Here is a 15,378-nt window from a genome sequence, read left to right on the forward strand (position 1 = left end):
CGGAAGCTAAATATAGATCTACTCCGTAATTGTTTTATCATCCAGATCATCATTTCAGCAATTCAGATGAAAGGCAAAGTCTGTGTATGGTTCTTTACAGGCTTAAGCATGCTACCCTTTTGGAGTTAGAAGTCATTACTCTTCCTGTTCTTAGATCAGTAGGAGTTATGTTCCAGAAATGCCATGCAGTACCTAACTTACATTCATAGAGAGAAACACAATTTCAACACAGGGCAGGGCCTGTACAGGAGACAGCATGATTTTAGAATGGTTACTTGCCAGGGATGAGGAGTTTTTTTGTAGATAGCTATGAGCTAGGGAAGGTCTCGTGAGCAGGGGGAAGGACTACCTGTACCATCCCGGACCAAAAAAGGCTCCTTCCCCTGCATGGATAAGAGATTCAGCCGAGTACTTTGAAAACTTCCCAGGCTCATTTCACACTAAATGAAATTATAATCTGAAAGTGGGGTGATTTTAAAATGCAAGGGTGTGTTAAAACTGTCCCTGATGGTTCTTATTTGCAGCAGAATTAGGTGCTACTTGGCTTCTGTAGACACAAAGGGAAGGTTGGGCGCCATCTAATTAAAGTGTCTATTTTGACCATTTAAAATTTGTCAGAAAGAGTTATACCCGATTATATCTAAATATGGACATCTTTGACATAGTTCTTTCTATGAAATTAATGATAGCTAAAGATGTTTGATTAAATAATTTACTGATCTCTCTCGAAGGTGGATCGACATCGATAATATTTAAGAAATGAAAAAAATACTTCAAAGGAAAATTGGTTCAATTGTCTTTATGAACTCTGGGATGCCTCAAAATTTAAAAGCCCTGTAAGCTGAAAAATGAATATGTAAATAGTATTGTTATACGCTTAGAATACATTTGATAGCAGGTATCCTCTATTAACAAATAAAGAAAAATTTTAGATTTAAAAAGTAAAATTAAAGCGTTTAGAAACTAATATTGTCTGGAACTCTTCTTTTAATAATATACTTTTTAAAAATCCAGGAAGCAGCTCCACAAATAAGTACCTGTAGTTCTCATGAGCCTACAGTGGACTTTCTTTTTCGAGTCATTTTCAGCTGTCTTTGAAGGTTCCACAAGTCCAGGAAGAAGCACAGGAGGTGGTGAGGCAGGGGAAGGCGGGGAGGGGAGAGCAAGAGGGAAAGATGGCGTCCAAGGGTCCAGTTAGTGACTTCCTGTGTCTGTGCAGGAGACGGTGACCGTGTTAGGTCATTCACTCTTGGTCAAAGGCCTTACCTCCACTTTTCATATCCATAACCCTCGAGCTACAGCAGCTGGGGAGGGTCAAGGTTCAGGCTCAGAGTCTGTGTTCCGTGTCTCCATCGCAGTGGCACACTGTGGGAGACAGACTGCTGACGGTACTCTGGTACTCTAAAAGCTAACTTGCACTCCTTGCTTCTAGCACATCACCGACATGTGTGGGCACGGAGGGGATGCTCGGAAACATCCTTTGAAGAATGTAGCAGAGCTTAGCAACGCTTGTACCCTTTTCTGCCAAGAGCTCGAAGAACACAACCAAAAGACATGGTGAACACATGTGATGACAGTTATTGCCAATTATTGCAACTAAAGGATTTTCAGAGATATTCAATACAAGATCATCAGGCATACCAAGCAAGAGTGTTCTAAGCCATTTAAACTTCGAATATTGTTCAGCATCATGGAGACTGAGGCGGGGGGGGGGAGCAGCAGAGAAACCTTACACTGAATATTAACCAAGCCATCAGTAATGCCAACATGTTTTCCTCTCGGGAAGAGTTCAGCTGGGGAAAGAGCTGTATTTCTGAAGTGCAGTGTTCAGAGAGACCTATTGCATTCTAAATGTAACCCTGATGACTGACATGCTGGTTTGAAAGCTTTAGAACACTAAATTGCTTTGGGCTCTAGCACCAAATATCAAGCGGAGTGTTTCTCTCCTTGCTTGATGCCAAGAACAAGATGGAGGAACCAGTTAAACTGCACGGTCCATCCTTTGTCCCTGCAGACTTCAATCTGGTCAAGGAAATACTTCTTGGCGTCCTCCTCGCTTCTCCCCACCATGAGGGCATCCCGGATGTATTCAATGTCCTCTTTGCTTGTCAGCTGCGGCATTCCTGTCATCAGCATCATGGAGAACAGGATGATCAGCAGGTTTGTGTGGTGGCGAAGAGCTAGGTAAGCCCTAACGCAGACATCCTGGGCAAAGGAGAAGGACATGCTGTTATCAGTGTGTTCCCGCTGGACCTTAAATGCTCTGGTTGACGGTGCTTTTTGGCTGCTACCAAGGCGGGTAAGTGGTTGTGGTTGTTCTGAAAACATGCTATTTCTTAGTGTACCTTTCAGATTCAAGTTCTTCCCTAGGAGATCGAAGGTAGAGACATCTGTCCTATCTGAAGAGGGCTGAGACACCTTTGAGTACCATATGGGGATCAATAAGCTTTATGTGAGTAGAAGTAATGTTTGCCAAGAGCCCATGGGTTCCAAAGAAATGAGGGGAATTTAGCTCTCATATTTATTTATTTATTTATTTATTTATTTATTTATTTATTTATTTATTTTTACAATTTGATGTATTTTAAGAAACAGATGAGTTTGCTTTCCACCATCTGATTTTCTAAATTATTGAATGAACTTAGGAATTTTAATTCAAATTCCCAACATTGAGCAAAAGAGGGTGTTTTGAAAACTGCGATGCTAGCTAGCTGAGCATTGGTGACTTAGGCCTGTCATCCCAGCACTCCGGAGGTTGAAGCAGGAGGATCACTGTGAGTTTGAGGCAAGCTTAGGCTACAGAGTACGTTCCAGATAAGCCTGGCCTACAGTGAGATCCTGCCTCAAGAAACCAAGAGAAAGGGGTTGGGGATTTAGCTCAGTGGTAGAGCGTTTGCCTAGCAAGCACAAGGCCCTGGGTTTGGTCCCCAGCTCCAAAACAAAAAAAGAAAAGAAAAAAAGAAAGAAACCAAGAGAAAGAAAAAGAAAAGAAAAGAAGGAGAAAGGCAGAAAGACCCAAAGGTTTCTGCCTCCATACGTGCCTTTGACATTCAATGAGTCATGCCGTCCTGTTAAGCGACCGGCGTCTGTGCCATTAAATTATTTTAAAGCACAGGGAAAGGCAGAAGATGCTCAGTCTCATAAAATCAGGACTCAACCTAAATGGCATGACCTGGAAGGGAGCATGTACAGAAAGCTGATGCTAATGATTGCAGGTGTTAATAGTTCATATTAAGAAACTATAAAAACGTAAACCAAAGATATGAACAAACAAACCAAAGCCCTCCTACACCATACTAGGTAGGATTTATGCTCAAACTGTAAGATCTTCTGACCACAACTATATCCATTTATGGTTTTTATAAAATATGAAAACGAATATGACATTAAAATGTAACATTGTGAAGTACCGGACTTCATAAAAAATGATTTAAAATTCTAAAATGCCAGAAAATAAAACAAAAAGAAATAGAAAAAAATGAATTATAAAGTCAGAAAAGTGGAGATAAAATGATTAGTGTGTATAAATGATATGTTCGTTTTCCTGGACTTCTGAGGGAAAAAAATCAAATATTATTATAACCAGGTTTTGGTAAACTGTGCTTTGTGTCTTTGTGTGTATGCATGCACGTGGAGGCCAGATATCAGTGCCAAGCCTTGGGTGGCTCCCTCAGTCACTCTCAGCCTTATTGTGAGAGACTGAGTCTTTCTCGGGTCCTGGCCAGCAGACTCGAGAGCCACCCATTGCTGACTTCTCAGCACTGGGAAGTCATAGGCGTGTGCCACCATGACTGTCTTTATGTGGGTCCTTACGCTTGTGCAGCAAGTTCTGTCCAGCTGAAGCATCTATCCACCCAGGCAAACATTTTATAAAGACAGTAAGAAATTAAAAAGATAATGTAAATAGTCACCAGCAGTTGGCAAGCATCATGAAAATCAGAAACAACAGCTGCTATGGGTATTGATAACAAGAACACTATATCTGGAATAAACACATTAAAAACTCATGTAGAACCCACTTAAAGAAACTGTAGAATTCTACTGTGTCACATAAAGGAAGACTTGAATACACGAGATAACATAGCATGTTTCTCTGAAAGAAAACTCCTCCTCAGGATGTTAATTATGCCTGGGTTAATCTACAAGCAGTGATTTCAGTAAAATTTCTCACTAATTAAATTCAGGTATGGGTTTTAGTTCATTCAACCTAGTCAGGGTCGGAGAAGGTGTTTTTAGAGATTACAGTAATGAAAAGCTGTGCTTGCCACAACAGATATTAGGGCATTTTATGGAGCTGCGGAGATGGCTCAGTAGTTGAGAGCACTGGCTGCTCTTGCAGGGCATCTGGGTTCTGTTCCCAGCACCCACATGGTGGTTCACAGCCATCCCTGGTTCCAATTCTAAGGGGGGAAAACCCAACAACAAAACAAGACAAACAAAAACAGTTTTTGAAGCTATAACGATAGGGTGAAATAGTATTTATTGTTTAGAAACAAAGGCAAGACGTTTTGTGGAATAGGATAAAAAGTGTTAAGACACAACAGAGTGTATAACAGTTCTGAGATGTCATTCAGACAAGCTCCGAGACAAGTGAGGAAAAGGTCTATTCTCTGATAAACGGGGGCTGCACAACGGACTCATTATTCAGGGAAAATAAGGTTAAAATTTCACTCTCTGAGATATGCCAAAAGAAATTCCAGATGAATCAAAGGTTTATACATAGAGAGGCCAAATATTGAACTAATCAGGATTAGGAAGGTACTTTACCAAGGTGGGGAAAATGGAGAAATTATAGAGATGTGGGGAAAATGGAGAAATTATAGAGATGTAAACACATGAAGCAACTGTTGAGGAAATCACAAAGAAAGCATTATTCAATGTGTCACATGACTGTCCTATCCTAAAGTACAGGCAAGGACATGCAAAAACGCACGCCACCAGACATGAGAGCAGACGAAAAACCTTGAAGAATGTGAATTAGCAAGCCGACCAATGAAACATGAAGTATGGCAGAAACACTCCCATACGCAACAGAAAGGTTTTATTCTCTCAGTTTCTTACAGAGAGAACCTGTTCACCCGTAATAGGTGATAGGCGGTCATAGCTGTGACTTTGCCGGCACACCACTTGATGACATTGTTGCTGTCGTGATAGGGACTTAGCTATGATGGTCAAATGTCACACTGGTCAAAACTCAGAACTGTACGCCTAAATTAGGTGAAAATTTCTGGCTGAAATATGCCTCAAAGTTTGAGTTTTAAAAGAATCTACCTGCTTTTCCCCAGATACTTCCATGAGAGGAACTGGACTTGTAACAAGTTGGACACTTTTTCCATAGATTTACCTACAAGCGAGAGTTCTCAAGAACATCATGCAGGAAGGTGGCAGCCTCAAGGCCCTATTATAGGAGACGGATAAGGAGGCTGAAGAAAACTAAGTCGTAGGTCCTGAGACGCTGAGAATGGTGCTATCGGAGAATAAATGAACAGGTGGACGTGTGTTATGAACAGGAATAAGAAGAGTACATCCGGAGGATCCTTCCATCTCTGTCAATTAGCACAAGATGACTTTGCTATATCTACTAGTCACTCTTTCCTTATTACTGTGGCGAAGCCCACATCCTAAAGGAGAAAGGATTTGTTTCAGCTAAAGCTTTCAGAGTGATAGTCTAGCATTGTAAGTAAGACAGCATGGCAGGAACCTGAGGTAGCTGCTTGGTCACACTGCAGCAGACAGCAATCTGAGAACTTGGGTAGGAATTGGAAACAGATAGAACCTTCAAAGAGCCTGTGACACACGTCCTCCAGCTGTACCGTATGTCCTAAGGTTCTACAACTTACCCACACAATGCCGTCAGCCCAGGACTGAGTCGCAAGAAGCAGGCAGGTATGGTCTCAACCCATAACACTGTAACATTTGCATGTGGCACAGTGACCACAATGATAATAGAGGTGAGGCCTGTGTCACACTGGATAGTGGAGGGTGGACATATTTACCCTAGCTTAGTCAAATGACCCAGATCATTCTGACCCGGTAAGGCAATTTGTATAAAATGCAGGCTCAGCAGGCTGCACAGCCTGAGTGTGCCGGATATGGCGGTCCCTTCCTCCCTTACCAGGATTCAGAATTTCCTCTTTGCTCACCGTGGCAGAAGTGCTGAAGTGGTCCCCAGAGCAGCTCTGGGCTGTTTCAGTTGCAGCCCAGATTTCAACTGTCACCTGGCGGCAGCCCCAGTACATCAGCGCTCTTGCAGGCCAAGTGATGCCTCTGATACCCGGAAATCATTTTCTTTGCTTATCCAACCCACCAAGGCATCTCGAGTTTCTTGGTAATTACAGAAGCTAAGCGCAGACTTCACCTCAGGCCACAGACTCATTAATTTGCTAACTCCTGTGCTTTTCACGCAGACTTAGGGGGACGTCTTTCGGTTTGGAACCAGGAGTACGTTTTGATTTTTAATTATTTTTTCCGTTCTTCTATACACTATAGGCTCCGGGCAAATCTCCTGCTGTGGGAGCCCACTGTGGGGTCAATCTCCTTTTTAATGGAAAAATTTCAAGGAGGTAAATTAAGCCCAGACAAAGTTGCTGTCACCCTAATCCATAGGTAAATAAATACTTTCAGGTGATGGTAAGTAGATGCACCTATTCCTGTGCCCAAAGAGATACACAATGAGAAAGGAACAGCTTCCCCCAGTCCCTTCAAGGCCACCCTACCTCGATGAGCTATCATCTGGAGGACACTGAGGAGGGAATTCAGAACCTTAAACATACCCAGTGAGCACTGTATTAGTAAACTTCGTTCCTGGCTGTGTGGCTGGGTTTTGTTGGTTTTAGCTTGTTGGACGAGTGCTGACTTTGACGTGCAGGCTCTTCTATGAGAAAGAAGCATCTTCCCTAAGCTTAACCGCATGTTCCACACTTGGCACACAGAAGGTCCAGGTTCTGGACTGACTTCCTTCGTAAGGCTTAAAACTCGAGTGCAGACATCACCGTCCTCTGTTGAAGGTAGAGTGGAACGGCAGCTAACAGCAGCTTCACACCTAGTTGACTGAACTCAAAGTATTTGGCTTTCTTAGTGACAATCAGGGAGGTCATTTGGGTTCCTTTGGGCCTCAGTGTTTTCATCTGTAGGATGAGTACAATGGTAACACCCATTTCATATGGCTGTAGTGAGATTTAAGTGCCCTGTAACTAGTTGATTTTCATTATGAAATACTACAAAGAATGGCCTCATTGCACACACTCCCCAATGCTAAACGTGTCGGTTTCTTATGCAGACTGCCCACCATAATGATTCCTTCAGCAGGTGACGGGAGTGGGGGTGGCTGAGTGCTTTTTTACAGCCCGTATGGAAAGGACTGTCTTTGCACTGGCTTACGAGGAAGGGTGCATTGCATGTTGCCCTCTGGGCATCTACAGATGCTTCTTTTCTTTGGGGGACTCATGGTTGGGTACTACTCCACCAACTCAAGCCCCAGAAGTTTCATTTCTGTCCTTTATACACAGTGACAAGGCTTGTGAGCATGTCCTGGTCACATGGCTTCAGCCCAGAGGACTGTGGTTTGAGTGGCTAAAAGGATGTGGCTGGGGAGCTCAGGGGAAAACCCAGAACACAGAAGTGACTGCCTGTTGAAAGTGATTTTTTTTATTCTACTATAGTTCAAACACTGCTCTTCTCAACTGCCTGGGAGAGGCTGTGTGCTACTGAGTGAAGAAGAAGGTCTGATTTGGGGGACTTGGTTTCATGTGCTGCTTAGTGTGGAAAACATTCCATTACCAATGAGGACGTTAGCTGGCAAGCTCTTCATTAGTAGGTAATAAACAGGCTGAGTCTGCGTAGTGCATGTGCTCCTAATTTCATTGCTGTCTAATTCCTTAATTGTAGCATCTAAGCCCCGAAAGAAAGAAATGTTTTTATAGGCTACCACCTCCGCACGTCTTGGAAACAAAGGAATTCATTACCATTTCAGGATCCAAACCTTGCCTTGATTTATTAACCATCCCAGTCACTGAACCAACTAATCTGATCCATGCCATCAACTAATTCTTAACCGCTGAAGAGCAGGTCTAGAGTGTTCAAGGTCATACGGATACTTTTTCTAACAACTGAAACCCTCCATTCTCCCTAGGGATCAACTGTGCATTTTCAGTCAAGTAAAGAAATGACATCAGGACCATGAAACAGAAACTCCAGGGAGAGATTCTGAGGCTGAGGGGCAGGAGAGAAAAACTGTCAAATATTCATCACTGAACAAAAAAAACCCTCAAAAGCCTCTGTCTGCCTAAGGGACAGTAGAGAAAACAATAGTCTACTCCAAGGCATGCAGTAAATGTATTTTAAATAAAAATCAATGTATTGGCCAGCCAACATTCTTAGTATTTATCTTAACAAACCAGAAAGGGTTGATTCATAGACTTAACAGTGCAGGAAGAAACTGTGGTAAGTCTGAGCACGTAGAGTGTCTGATCCTTGGCTATTCACTTATTGAGGTGGAATTAGTAGTTTCATATTTATGGACTTGAACATGAGTCACAAACTAGCTGTTTGCCATGGGAAGGGATATACCATTGTCTCTCAAATATTTAGATAAAAATTCATTAGGAATACAAAGGCTATATTTAAATTGTTTTCTTTAAATCTGTATTAAGAATGGTCTTTGTGTGCATATCTCTCTCTATCTCTGTTTCTCTCTCTGTGTGTGCCCCCCCCCAGTGTATCTTCCAGCTTTGTACCAAAAAGATTTGAAGTGATCTATTTGGATATATAAAAGTAAAATTAATGTAACTTAAAGGTAGAAGAAAAAAGGAAGGGAAATATTCATAATAGGCCACTGAAATAAATAACCTACAGATTTTTCATATTTACAAAGCACGATCTTCAACTATATTTCTAGCCAAAGGAACTGTCTAATTCATATCTCCATCCAACTTTGAGAAGTTAAAAACAAAATCAAACCTCATTTATGAGAAGCAGTGCTTTTATAGAAACTGAGACCAATGGAAATTTCCCAAGAAGGATGTTGTGGAGAGCATGCTTGGAAGAGAATGAAACACACACCTCATAGTATTGTAAAGTAGACACAGCAATCCTTTAAAAGGAGCTAAACATTGGAAGGATGCCTTGGTTGACATGCTGAGTGGTGTTTAAAATGACCAGGGCTCTAATATCTTGGGTGTCGAATAGCATTTCATGCTGGTGGATTAGTCCATAAATGACTTTACTGGTGTCCTAATGCCATGCCTCCAAGCCTAGATTTGTGTCTGTTCCAGATAAACCAAGTCCCAAGAATCTGAAACCCCATGAGAGTCTCTACCTGAGGGAAACACCTTATCAACATATTCAAACTCTTACTCTTTTGTATGTGACTTAGCGGTAACGTGGAGAGATGAGGAATACTCAGTCTTCATGCTGGGATGGAGGAGGCTGAGTCTCACCCTTGTTAATTGGCCAGAGTGAAAAATCTCAGGATAGGTACACTTGTCATCTCCTATTTGATCTAATTAGTCATTAATTAGGGTAATTTGTGCTTAACCAATTGCGTTCCAAATGACTTTCCTTTGCTCTGCTCCCTCCCTCCCTACCCAGCCCGGGGCCCTGTTTCGATCGATGTGCATTTTCCTTCCCAACTCAGATTCCAAGAGAAGACTCCACAGAGACCCGGGTCACACCCAGACTGAGCAGTTGTACTTTGTGTTCCTGAATACTTATTGCCTGTACGTTGCCAACCTAAGTTCTTGCTCATGGCGTTTTTTTTTTTTTTTTTTCCTGCTTGGCTGTTCCTTCCTTCCTTGCATCTATCAGTAAGATGAAATTAAATTCATCCCCAAAGGCTCCCTTCTAGGAATAGCCCTCTCCTGTCTTCCTGGCAGGATTAATTATTCTCTCCGCAATCCACTCTCTGTACACTCTACACAAAGCATTCGCTGGCACGGCACAGTGCCAGTCTGACTTCCGAGGCTGCTGTGCCTTCGCTTTGGGTCATCAGTGCTGGGTATGGTGTTCAACACACTGCAGATAACCTGCCCATGCTAGATGGCTGAAAGCCTTCTGTACAGAACAGAAGGTAGAGCGTGGGCAAGACTCACTGCTTTAAAATGACAAGGAATTAGAGAATAGTTACATCTGGAGAGGATTGGAGTGGGCAGACCTCTTAGCCTCTTCAAGAACAATACTGGAGCCTTTGTCCCGGGCCAGTGCCAGTGTCCTGTCTCACACGTGGTGAACACAGCTTGATGATAACAGGGATGGAACGGGAGGCTGGGAAGTGCAGTCAGCAGGTAACAGACATACACAGGCATGAACCTCCCCCCGACAGACAGGAAAGGAAGCTCAAGAGGGAATAATAGTAAGGTGACTACACAAGATTGTCAGATGATAAGGTTTCCATTAGGCTGTGGCTGGGCTTAGGGAGGACAGTTGTGTTTCAGTGAATCAAAGCAAGAGGAAGTCAGCATTCCACTCCTAGATGGAGGCTGAGGCAGGTTCCTTGTGGATAGGCTGGGGCAGAAGCAGTTAGAACAACCCAGGAGCCAGGCGTTCAGCCTAACCACTGCAGACGTGTATTTCAGTCAAGGAGCTCCAGGTTCTTGGCAATTTTCTGAGTCAAGCCTCTGTCCTTGGACCTGCACTTGGACCTGTAGGCTGAAGGCCTGGTGTATCCTGATATGGGGACAAGATAACAGCTATGGGAAACAGGGCAAACTGGTAAGACTGTCAAGGTGACTTCAACCAGTGTAGATTGAAGTAACCAGCCCCGGGCTTCCTAGGAAATGCTTTCTTAACAGTGACATCTAGGGGCAAGTGGCTTTGAAGACACTCCTTAAATTGTCTCTTCTTCACAAACAAATGCTATTTGTCTCTGTAGATGACCCGCATGGGCTGACACATTTGCTCAGTGCCCGCAGAGTGCAAAGACCATCTTCCTTTACAGAGATCTGGCCTTGGGAGATTAAATTGCTCATGATCCATGAAATAAACGTGGATTGAACATGTCCTGTAGGAATGTGTCCCACATTCTGTTCTCTGGGTATAGATGGCTGCTTTGCTTCATACACACTATTCATTTCAGCAAAAAATTCTTTACAGAACATGGTAGGTAACACACGATATCCCCTATTCATACTACTAATGAAACAGTAGATTTCCTCGTAAGATTTGCTTGTCAATCCTTGCACGGGCAAGCTATTTGTGTAGTAAATAAAGCTTTCTAGGTGGTTTGGTTTGATGGTGGTTGTCGTGTGCCTGAGTCAGTAGCTCGTGGGAATCAGGGCTCCCTGGGGGAGAGTCAGTCTGACCCTTTGAAGGATTTGCTCTTTCACCTCCTGCCCTTTCACTAAGCAAACATCTTCCAAGTGCTTCCTGAATCACAGGCACACGTGACAGAGACGGGACCCATGCAGCCCCGGTGACATTTGTAAAGGGAGAGGCACTCAGGATGAATAGCTATGAACATGGTAGATGCAAAGCAGGAGACCAGGCGGGCAGGAAGACCTGGGCTAGCAGTCGCTCTGAGGTACTGCGTTTATGTTGAGACCTAGAGGGCAGGGCAGGTCTTCTTAGTGGTAAGCCCGGGCAGTGAGGCAGCATGGGATGGTGGAAGACAGAAGAAATTACAGTGGAGCGTGGGACTGCTGTGGGTGAGGCTGCAGGGGCTGAGGGGGCACAGCATGGGCCTGGCAGACCACTGGGATGGCAATCAAAGGGATGAGCGTGCGTGCGGCACATAGAAGGTAGGAAGCCACCCTCAGTTCACCGTTTGCAGTAAGGAGGGACCACACGAATGCACACATATGCACAGGATCTGAGGGTCATAGTATACAGTCCATGTAGTCCAGGCTGACCTCAAAGCCATTCCTCTTTGGCCCCAACCATTCATGTCTACTTTTAGCTTCTAAAGCAAATTCTGACTCTCTACAACTTTTGAAAAGATAAATGTGAGTCATGGAGAAGCCTTGCAATGCTGGCAGAATTGTCTCTGGAAGGTGAGACGACAAGGTTTACATATCTGACATTTGAAAGAAAATGGCATGACTTTAGCCCAGTGCTTGGGAGGCGGAGGCTGGCTTATCTCTGTGATATGAGGACAGCCTGGTCTATATAGTGAAACTTTGTTTCACAAAGCAAAACAAATAAGCCAAGAAGGGTGCTTTCTTTGTTTTAATAAAAAAAATACTGCTTAGGAAAAAAAGCAGATACTATTCTTAGTAAATAGAAATCCAATTTCATTTGGCCTTGATTTAAATAAATGTGTGTGTTATATATGTTTATAGCTAGTCACTGAAATTTAAACGATAGTGCTATTGAGACAGGATAGAAAGAAAGTAAATTACAGGGACATGGAGACAAAGAGGGACTTCCCATCTGATTGAGCATCTGATTGAAGCCTCTTCTTAGATAACAAGCAAGAACTGCAGCATACCTAACATTTTCTGTGGAGGTTACTGGCTTACAGGCAGCATTCCTTTCATATGTAGACATTTTATGTTTTAATGAAAAAAGAGCAGAGAACCAGGTTGGAGATGTAGTGTATAATATTGGATTTAGCCTCATTGCTACCTCAACGTTTTCTGGGAATCTTAAACAACACTGTTGACTGTGTTTCCAAGTGACGATGTCCTACTTTCCTGTATCCCACAATCTAGATTTTAACTTTATCTATTGTTACACAACAAGGAGCCACCATATGATCTCAGGTCCCTTAGAATACATGAGCTTCAAGAATCACAGATCATTCATAAATCTATCTATCTGTCTGTCTATCTATCTATCTATCTATCTATCTATCTATCTATCTATCTATCTATCTATCTATCTATCTATCTATCTATCTATCATCTATCTATCTATCATCTATCTGTCTGTCTATCTATCTATCTATCTATCTATCTATCTATCTATCTATCTATCTATCTATCTATCTATCTACATTGATATAGTGAAGGTCAGCTCTTAGAGAGGCCCACATATCTTACTTTCTCTATAGCACCTTTCTTTTTCTTAACATCCGTGCTTAAAATCTATACTAAAATATCATTAATAAACTTCAGCTCTGTTTCATATTTGCTTGTACTCAAAATATCTTCTGCAGTGAAACCACTGATGTGTTTTTATCTTAGTTGCAGCCCCTAAAAGATGAAAGCGATGCTGGGGAGATGGCTGAGGGCCTGAAGGTGCTGGAGAGAGGACTGAGGGCATGAGGTGCTGACCCTGCAAGCGTGCCAACCTGAGTTCGATCTCCAAACCCACATGAAGATGGAAGGAGAGAACCGACCGCCACATGGAGGGATAATCTCCTGTGTACTGTGTGGAAGGATCGCCTGCCAATCAAAATCTGACGGCTAATAAGCTGAGGCAGGATGGGAAGGTGGGACATCCGGAGGGGAGAGCGAGAGAAAGGAATGCTGGGAAAGAGTTGGGCACAGGGAACTGCCATTCAGACTCGGGAGAAGTTGAATGTATGAAACTGGGGAGAGGTGACCGCCATGTGGCAGACATAGACGAGTATATATGGGGATAATTGAGTTACGAGCTACTCGGGGAACAAGCCTAGCTTATGGCCGAGGCATTTATTCATACATAATATCTCTGGATCATTATTCAGCAACTGTAACAACATAACATTTAAGGATCAAGGGAATACCCGCTGCTCCTCAGAGCCACATTGTGCTTCTAGCCCTGTGACTGCTGTTAATACCTAACAAGTCACCAATGTGTTAAAAAACAGTTTACCTTGTTTAAAAAATATTCTCCGTCAAAGAGATATGGAAATTGACATCATTAAATTCATTTAACCTCTGCCTGTGGGAGGCTGCCCCGAAGGCTGCAGATGTTTATAGATTCAAATGGTGAGCTTCAGTTTCCTGTCTCTGCCTCTGCCTAGCCACAAATTCTTTCTAATGGTTCCCCCTACTCTAGAAGTCACTGATGGATATGACCCCAGGCTAGGCCAGTTGTCTTGGACAGGGGACTGTGAGACAAAGCACAGCTTTCCTCTTTTGGTTTCCCCTTTGCTACCCCAGTCCATGGCCTCCCATGTTTGTATTGTATATGGAGAAGGTATTTGTATATGGACAAAAGTCGGGTCAGCCTTTCTCTACTCTTCCCAATAGTTTATTCATGTGACACAAATTAATTAACACCGTGAGGTCAAAACTAGCAGAGGGACTTTTAGTTCAAAGGGCAAATGTGTACATTTCCTAGTTGGCCTACACATGATGACCTTGTTACACCAGACTCCAAGACATTGCTGAGAAAATGTATGTATGCAGTCCCTGGATAGAAGAACCTTTCCATTAACAAGAATAAAATAAAGATACATACAGTTCTGAATTAGCAATATGAAGAAAGAGAGGAAGGAAGAAAGAGAGAAAGAAAGAAGAAAAAAAGAGATAAGAAATGAAAGAAAAGGCAAAGGAAAATTTGCCCAAGTCCAGTGTTAAATGACGAAGGTCAGCTGCCCATCTTTGTCAAACTTTGGAAATGCTGCGTGTGAATAATTTCCTGCTTTAGTGGTCAGCTTCCTCTTGTGTGCAGAGGATGAACGGATCTGGGGTGGGAGATGAGATGGTGTGAGGACAGGTAGAGGTGGGATTCAGCTCTCTTTAACCATGACAGGCTTCTTTGTCATGGTTTGTCTGAGACTCCACTTCTTAAACATTGTTTCTTACACATTTCCAAACTTGGAAGACTTGCCTGATGTCTAAACCTATGATGACAGAGTCTCTGTGGTGGCCCCGATGAGCTAATCACTCTGCACATTTCACTGCAATGATGCTGAGCATCTCGCTCTGACACGTGCTCTTCCGTTGCTATAGCCACAGTGCTCTCTCCAGGCCTAGAGCAGTGGGTCTCCACCTTCTTGGTGACCCCCAGCAATAAAATCATTTTCATTGCTATTTCATAACTGCAATTTTGCTACTGTTATGGATTATAATGTAAATATCCAATATGCGGGATATCTGATATGCAACTCCTGTGAAAGGGGTCACAACCTGTAGGTTGAGAGTCACTGGTCTAGAGTCCTGGGGCTAATGGTCATGGTTTGGAACCTTCAGAACCGTGAGCTAAATAAAAGCTTTCTGTTGATAGTGCTAACTAGGTCAATAGTACCTGGAAAAACGGTAAGGAGGTCATGTTCCTTTTTTACAGACAAGGAGAGTTCTGGAAGGCTAAGTAACTGCCATCATGGACATAGCCTTGAAGTGTACTTAGGTAGGTCTGTTTCAAAGGCCACCCCTTGGATCCCTGTGCTATGGTTAGTATGTAGGTAATACAAGTGTGTAAAGTACAACACAAGCCACAGGAGTGTGCTTTGGGTGGTGCATGCTATGTAGATGTCACATGACTGAAGGAGGTTTAATTGCCTGAGAAACAAGC

The 15,378-nt window shown here is 43.0% G+C and overlaps 1 protein-coding gene across 1 annotated transcript in view; it reads right to left on the reverse strand.

Moving 5' to 3' along the window:
• Window positions 1–1,302: 1,302 nt before the first annotated feature.
• Pik3cg (phosphatidylinositol-4,5-bisphosphate 3-kinase catalytic subunit gamma) overlaps window positions 1,303–15,378 on the reverse strand; it is a 33,233-nt gene continuing 19,157 nt past the window's right edge. Inside the window, exon 11 of the mRNA XM_032907622.1 lies at window positions 1,303–2,205. Within this exon, the coding sequence (XP_032763513.1) occupies window positions 1,927–2,205 (279 nt within the window). The 3' untranslated portion in view covers window positions 1,303–1,926. The remainder of the gene's footprint in view (window positions 2,206–15,378) is intronic.

The sequence above is a fragment of the Rattus rattus genome, chromosome 7, assembly GCF_011064425.1.
Source record: "Rattus rattus isolate New Zealand chromosome 7, Rrattus_CSIRO_v1, whole genome shotgun sequence".
NCBI classification, from domain to species: domain Eukaryota; kingdom Metazoa; phylum Chordata; class Mammalia; order Rodentia; family Muridae; genus Rattus; species Rattus rattus.